General features: G+C 41.2%; 1 protein-coding gene across 1 annotated transcript in view; it reads left to right on the top strand.

Moving 5' to 3' along the window:
* Positions 1-5914: 5914 nt before the first annotated feature.
* Positions 5915-7558, top strand: part of CRACDL (CRACD like) — a 36174-nt gene continuing 34530 nt past the window's right edge. The window contains exon 1 of the mRNA XM_066619281.1: positions 5915-5981. Within this exon, the coding sequence (XP_066475378.1) occupies positions 5915-5981 (67 nt within the window). The remainder of the gene's footprint in view (positions 5982-7558) is intronic.

The raw sequence follows: 7558 nt of genomic DNA, 5'->3' as shown, positions 1-7558 counted from the left end.
ACTTCTTCACTGTTTTTTATGACAACTCTGTCCCACCCATAATTGATAACTTCACCACAATATCTGACCTCTCAGAATGGCCCCATGTGACATCTGAGGAGTAAAAGGACCTAATTTACCTTTCAAAGTCAGGGAAAGCTTCTGGTCCTGCTGCCATTCCCCTGGAGCTGCTAAAAGCCAATTTAGACAGGTGGGCCTCAATATTGTCAATTCTCTTTACAACAAACTGGTCTTATCCCTGGTTTTATCTGGAATTAAAATGAGAAAGTAGAGTAGAGAAGTTTTCCAGGAAAGGTGTGTCAAATTGTGTGTGTGGTTGTTGTTTTTTTGTCACTTGCCAATCTTTGCTACCACTTCCTTTCTCTTCTTACTGGAATTAACAGTGCCTTAGTTTTTTATCTCTGCATTTTTCCCTCCATCGTTTTGGTATTTGGCAGCTTTTTAATAAACATCTTATATTTTTACCAGGGATGGGAACTTGAGTCATGTGACTTGAGTCTGAGTCACAAAAACATGTGTTCCTTGCTGACTCGTGCAGACTCGAGTCACCTGTGTCAATGACTCGGGCATTGACTCTAGTCTGAAGCCACTGACTCGGCATTCAGTCCCCACACATGCAGATTCAAGTCTGTCTTGTCTGGGTGTGCTTGCTTACTTTTTTTGCAGTGCGAAAGACCTTGTGGGGTCATCATTCAGACCAGGCAAGAAGCAGAGAAGTTCCAGCCAGGAGGAAGGGAAGGGTTAATGTTTTGCTTTTGCATTGAGCAGGAGGGGGGAGGCGGGAGTGGACTCTCTTACCCATCTCTAAAGGAACTGATGTTCGTTGCATGAAGGGTGGGCAGTCTGATTTTTTTTCTTCCTTTGGATGAGGGAGGGCAGAAGGAGGAGCTCAAGGGGGTTCTTGCCTTCGAAGTGGCGGAGAACCAGGGAGGAGGAGGAAGGGGGCACAGAAGCCGGGGGGAGGGGGGAGGCGGTTCATGATGATCACATTTTCCAGCCTCATGCTTCTTGTGGGCTCTGTTGTTACTTGGGAGGAAGAAGCCTCATTGAACAACTAGTGCAAATGGGACTATTTCTGAGTAGAGCTACAAAGGATTGGGTCATACTGGTAATCCTCCCAGCTGTTGTGTGTGACCCTCCTCCCTCTTGCCTCTTCTGTCCCTGCTCTCACACAGTGCATCCCCCCCTCCAGCCTTGTTTACAGATGGGATGGGGACATCAGGGGAGTGGTTAAAGAGAATTCCAACACACACACACATATACCCTGGCAGCAGCCCTGTTTTTTTCTGTGGAGCTGCAGCTGGCTTTTTTAAGGGAAACACCCGTGACTCAAGTCTTTTCGAGTTGCCAAAACACTCTGGGTGACTTGAAATGTCCGCCAGTTAGGATTTGTTTTCAAGTAGCGGGGGGCAGAAACTCCTGACTCACCTTGAGTCAAGCCACGCTTGACTTGCCCATCCCTGATTTTTACTGGATCACATTCCTGGTGTAAGTTCACTTGGGTGGGTTACTGCAACTCTTGACCAACCAATGTTCCATTACTGTTTGCTTTTAAGGAAATCCCTGGATTTTGGGGTTATCTAATAACCTGGAAGAGAGGTTTTTTTCCAAGGCAGCTTCCTTCTACTTGGATTCTAACTTTAGGTAATGACAGTAAGAACGACCTCTTCTCAGTTTACACAGTTAAAACTGTGGAAAAGGGAGCAGAGAGGTGGGTACTTGTCACAAACCACTAGGCACTGTGGCCAACTTACTATTCCCTTGTCTACTCTTACACTATGTAACTTAAATTTTTTTTTACAAAATTATTTATTTATTATTAACTTTTTATTTTTTAAATTAGCTCTTATACCACATAACTTTCAAAAGTTACTCATCTGGACTTCAGCTTATCTTCACATATAGTGTAATTATCTCCATTCCTGCAGTGTCCTAAAATCTTAGCAATTGGTTTTATATTCCTAAGACTACTAATTCATTCCAACTGTTAGGCATACATTTTTTGCAGCAATTGATTGGTGAACTAGGTCTTGTTCTTTGCAAGGAATAGCCACCTGAATGTTTCACAGAAGTAGTATTTCTGGAACAAGTGGTAGCAAATATTCTGTTATCTCTTGGATCATTCTCCATATTCTTAGCAAATATAGTCTAATTTGTGGGCAGCAGTACAATCTATTTGTATATGCTCTCTTGGCTCTGCACTCTTCCAAATTAGTCTTAGGCCCAAATCCGTAATCTTGATTCTCCAAGGTATAAGATACCATCTAGAAATTACCAGGGATGAAAACCCAGCATGACTTGACTCGAGATGAGGCACTGAGTCCACAATTCGACTCGAAAAAGCGTCATAATGGGGGCACTTTCCAAGTCTCTGGGTCACCCTTTAGTGACTCTAATGGAATTGACTTGAGTTGGCCCTCCCACTTTAAAAAGCCCACTGTGGAAATAACGGGGCTGCTGCCGGGCTATGTGTGTGGAAATATCAGACTGCCCATCCTTTGCCCAATGATCATTCATTCCTTCTTTCCTATCAGTGATAGGAAAAGAGAGCCCAGTTCTGCCTCCCTGCTCCTGCTCACATGAACCCTTTCCTGCCTCCCTGCTGGAACTTGCCGGTCAGAATGCGTATCCCATGAGGTTTTCCATGCTGCAGAAACAGTAAGCAAGCACCCCCAGACACAGACAGACTCGAGTCAGCATATGTGGGGACAAGTGGCGAATAAGGGGAGCCCTGACTCGAGTCTTTTTCAGAGTCTTCCACATGCACAAGTCGCAGAGTCATCCAAAATCACCATTTTCATGACTTGAGTTTGAGTCACCTAACTCAAGTTCTCTACACTGGAAATTACTTTATTATGCTTCATTCAGTTGCCTAATAATATGAATTGAATGCCCAGATCCACGATGCCATATATACTGCAAACAGTTTCCATGTAGTGAAGTTCTTAATTCTTTTTCTCATTCTTGGACTTTTTGTAATGTCTTGGGTCTGCTGTTAAGCAAAAGTTTGTAAAGCTTGCGTGTTTTCTCTTTTTACAGTTTTTTGAGAAAATTGTGCATTCAAAGTCAGTTGGTATCCTAAGGCCAGCTTGCTTGTAGTTTTGCCTACATGTAGTGCTTGAGCTGACAATTGAAATGCTGAACGCCTCTGTCAGACCAAAGATGTTGATACTCAGTTATGTGATGTCCACTTTTGCTAGCAATTTTCCTAACATCATAGGTGCTATTTTTTTTTCCAGCAATCCAAATTTTCCATCAAAATAACTTGATTTTCCTCAATTAACATGACAGGCTTGGGTTTATTCAAAGATACAGAACATATTTGGACTTCTAGAATATCCTCTGCAAAGTCTATTCAGGGGAAGAAAAAGTCCAGTTTTATTTGAAGGCTTGGGAGAATGATGTAGCACAGAAATGCTCTATGTAGAGAGTTACAGGTTATTAAGCTCCAACCTGTTCAGCTTTGCACTAGTTTCTTCGGGAGTCTATGAAATGTGGGAATGTGGAATGCATTTGCCACATAGCAGTTAGTTTAACTATAACAGGCCTCTGTTGCCTGGGGAGATTTAAGTGGGCTGAGATTGTACTGACTGGGGTTTCATTTCCTGAATAGTCCGTGTCCATGGGGTAAGCTACTGCTGTCTGCAGTTGGAGCTCTGGAGAGTGGAGAGGTCTGAAGAATGCTGGGGATGGTGCATGCATTTTTTCTTGGGGTTCCGTTCAGGCCAAGTGCTGCACAGTTTCTTATTGCTGTGGCATAGTGACTTGTTGCTAGGATGACTAAGGAGCATGAGCACTATGGCTGCAAAGGTGACTTCTTTTTACAGTGTTTCCAAGGCGACTGCAGGTTAGAACCTTCTGTAGAGTAAGCAGCCATGTACAGGAGGCCAGATGTGGAGTGAGCTGAGAAATGAATGCACAACAAGAAGGCATTATTTAACCACAACAGAGCTCTTTAGATTTCAACTATAATTGTATGTGCCAAGCTGATACAGTATATAATTTTTTCACCAAGCCGATATACTTTTTCAGTATATACTTTTTCACCTGCGTTATTTATAGTAACTTGCCACATTTCTGGTGTAACTTGTGAAACTTATTTCTTGGCACTGCTCAGTATTGATATTGAAAGAATTCCAAAGTACTACAGTATCCTATTACTTCTTCCTTAGGAGTGCTAGCAGTGCATGTCTACTCAAAAGTTAAGCTCTATTGTGTTCTGTGAGGCTTGTCTCTAAGGAAGTGTACATAGGATTGCAGTCAGAATCTGAACCATTTTAGAAGCTCCTGGTTCATATCTTGTCTAAATGTCACAAGAAAATCTTTAGAAAGTCTTTGTTGTCTGATGGAAGTGTAAATGCAGTTCCAGTGCCCACTGTCAATCTCTTAACCCTGCACTGGACTTGCACTATAGTGATGTCTGCACTATACAGTATGTTGCAATGTTCTACTTTGCTGCAAGCCTTGGGAACCAGGATTGTTACGGTTTAATAAGCAATTGCTTACCCAGAGCTCTTTATAGCAGATGATAAGCCTGAACAAACAAATTGCTTTCTGCAGAAGCAATGTCTATGTAGAAAGGGTGTTTTCCCCTTGTGATCATTAGTCACCAAGATGACGAGAGCATACCTGAATGCCTTGGTTTTAATTTGTTTTCAGAAGCATAGCAACATTGAGGAACTGCTGACCTTTTGCTGCATTGATCACTGCTTTCATTCATGAACAAGCATGATAAGCCTCAAACTGGCAAACAAGTTGATCTTGGCTAAATCCGAAAGCTGAGTATGGATAGTGTAACTTTATGATGGGTTGGAGAAAAATTAAAATATCCTTTCAAAGTGTCTTGTTTTAAGACTTATTTGACTACTCAAATTTATATCTATTGAATCTTGAAAGTTTGCAATAATGGAAAATTGAGTGCACAGAATAAAAATTCACCACATTAAAATTTGAGGTCACTACTTCTCTACTAGCTAAATCCTGACCCTTGAAAGAGAGCCACTCTGAACAAATTTATGAAACTTTCAAAAGATGTTCAGACTTAAATTTTGGCGAGTTTCCAAGAGTATCATTGCCATACAGTAACTGAGAGAGGGAGGTGCTGCTACCCCTCTGCTAATATTGGTAGAGGCAGCACAGAAATTGAGCTATTTTTCCTTCTCCAACACTAGAAAAATAGTGGATTGTGAAAAACCCACCACCCAGGTCATGACCTATCATTTGGAACCATTGTTTTACAGCATTTGAAACCAAGTTGAGTAGGAAAGTGGTCCAAGTGGGCTGTATGGGATACTGCCAGGAAGGTCCAATCAGCACTATGGGATCTGTTTGCCAGATATGGGTAAAACCTGAGAGTGTTTCCACAAACTCACTATGTTCTGAACAGATTCAAATGGCATAAAGTTGTTTCATTTTGCAATAATACTTGTGCAGTATTTGCATCAACATGATGCTAACACTCCTATGAATCTCTAGGTTGAAATTATCCAAGAAGGTCGAAGGGCCTCTATCCGTGCCATGCAAATTCATAAGATATATAAATCCTGCAAAATTGTCGGTGTTATAGTTTTGTTATCCCCCCCCCATCAATCTTCTGAACTTTCTAGGAAATATGCTAGCTTGTGATAGCTTCTGTCCAATACAAATGTAAATGTGCTTCAGCACGTGGAAATTTTTGGTTTGGATTATTAGTTTGGATTATGGAAACTATTTTACTGGGAGCAGAAATGGACATAACTTAGCTAAATGGCATTGCCTTGAACCTGCTCACTCTACAAAATTGATGAGCTGCTTCAAATTTTCTGTGCCTTAAGGCTTTAGAGGTAATAGTTATTATATAAGGGTATATTACATACTGGTGATATACTTAATTGGCTTAATTATGCTTTTTATTATCAATTTTAGTGATTGCCATATGAGTTCCATAAGAGCAATGGATACCAAAGTACAAGAAACTGAAGGATTTGGTGAGGAAAGTTCAGGTAATCTTTAACTGTATATTCGAGAGAACCTAATTTATGGCTATGGAATATGTTGAATGCAGATTCTTCTAGGCATTTACAATATCTAGCTGTGCTTATTCTAGATCTGCCATCCAACTGAAGAAATCTTAGCCAAATCATAAATGTTATAATGTCAGTGAATCAGCCAAATATGCATAAATGTGTATATATAAAGTAGTTCTGAAGAAAAATGTATACTTTGTTTTTAGATAATGCTGCATATTTCACAGTAGGCACCATTTTAGAAGAGGTGCACTCTCTTGTGCGTGAGAGAGAAGAAGGAAAGCCTCTTCCAAAATGACGCTTACTTTCTGTGGTTTTTTTGTAACATATTAATGTTTTTTTTAAAAATCTGGTGCCCAATTAACTGGAGGCACCTTTTTAATCCAACTTGTTTTATTTGACTAATGTATCTAATTAGCCAAACACTGTAGCCCTGGTTTATTCTAGAAATGTTTCCCTAGCTTTCCTTTTCCTTATGTTAAAACAAACAGGGCACACTGCAATTCTCATATGAAAGATAACTTATGGCCAGATTCAGACCTGCTATAGGAAATGTTTTAGTACTATCAGCAGAGATCAGATTTACCAATAATTTGCTTAATGAATGGCTACTAGATGTTTCTCATAAGAACATGGGTTTGAATATGTGAGTGAACTTGATCATTCACAAATTGGGTTGATTTTCCTTTTATTTCTGGTTCATATCTTCAAAACTTTTTCTTCTTTTGTGAGGAATGGGGTGAGAGGGGGAGAGAGAGCGAGAACGCTGTAGTTATCTGAGAACTGTCAAACCCAATTTGATATATTTTATACAGTCCTAGATTTATGGGAATCAATCTTGGACAATCTGCATTTTTCATGTCCAAATTTTACCTGCTAGATGTCTGCAACCAGCCTGTATCCAGTTTAGCCTATTTGTATGAAATTGATTAATGCATTGTTTGGGCTCAGACATACCAGGGTCCAGTGCCCTCCCTGGGTTGTCCACTCATTAAACATGCAGGGGCTGGCAGCATGCCCAGCAAGCACTGAGAAGAATAGTGTGCATGCAGCCAAGCAGGCACAGCACAAGATGTCTTCACTGCGGGGTGGGGGTGGGGAAGCTTATGGGGTCTGATGAGGCCAGGCTGGAATATAAAAGCCCCAAGCCTGGGATGAGTGCTGGTTGGCCCCCTCAGAGAAGCACAGGGTAACTGAGGAGAATTGCCCATCCTCTAGCCAAAAGGTAGAAGGGATGCCCTTCTTGGGAAGCAGGCTGACCAGTCCAGTTAAAGTAGGGCCAGGGTGTGAATAATTCCTTTCCCACTGAACCTCTGAAGCGCATTTTCCTCAGGCACTTTCTTGGTGGGACAGAGCAGGTCAAGCCCAGACAGCATAGGCCAGGAGTGCCTAGGCCCTGAAGATTTATGTCCCTGCTTGACTTCCCTTGGACCCCACATCCATATTGTTAAAATTGTATGTTTAAGATTAAATTAATTTTAAATTAAGACATTTCTTATGATAAGTCAAGTTTGGGGGAAGTTATTGCCTCTCTGCAGGCAACTCCAGGAGGG

The sequence above is a fragment of the Tiliqua scincoides genome, chromosome 3, assembly GCF_035046505.1.
Source record: "Tiliqua scincoides isolate rTilSci1 chromosome 3, rTilSci1.hap2, whole genome shotgun sequence".
NCBI lineage: Eukaryota > Metazoa > Chordata > Lepidosauria > Squamata > Scincidae > Tiliqua > Tiliqua scincoides.
The sequence above is the reverse complement of the archived record's forward strand: the minus strand, read 5'-3'. Positions and strand labels throughout refer to the sequence as shown.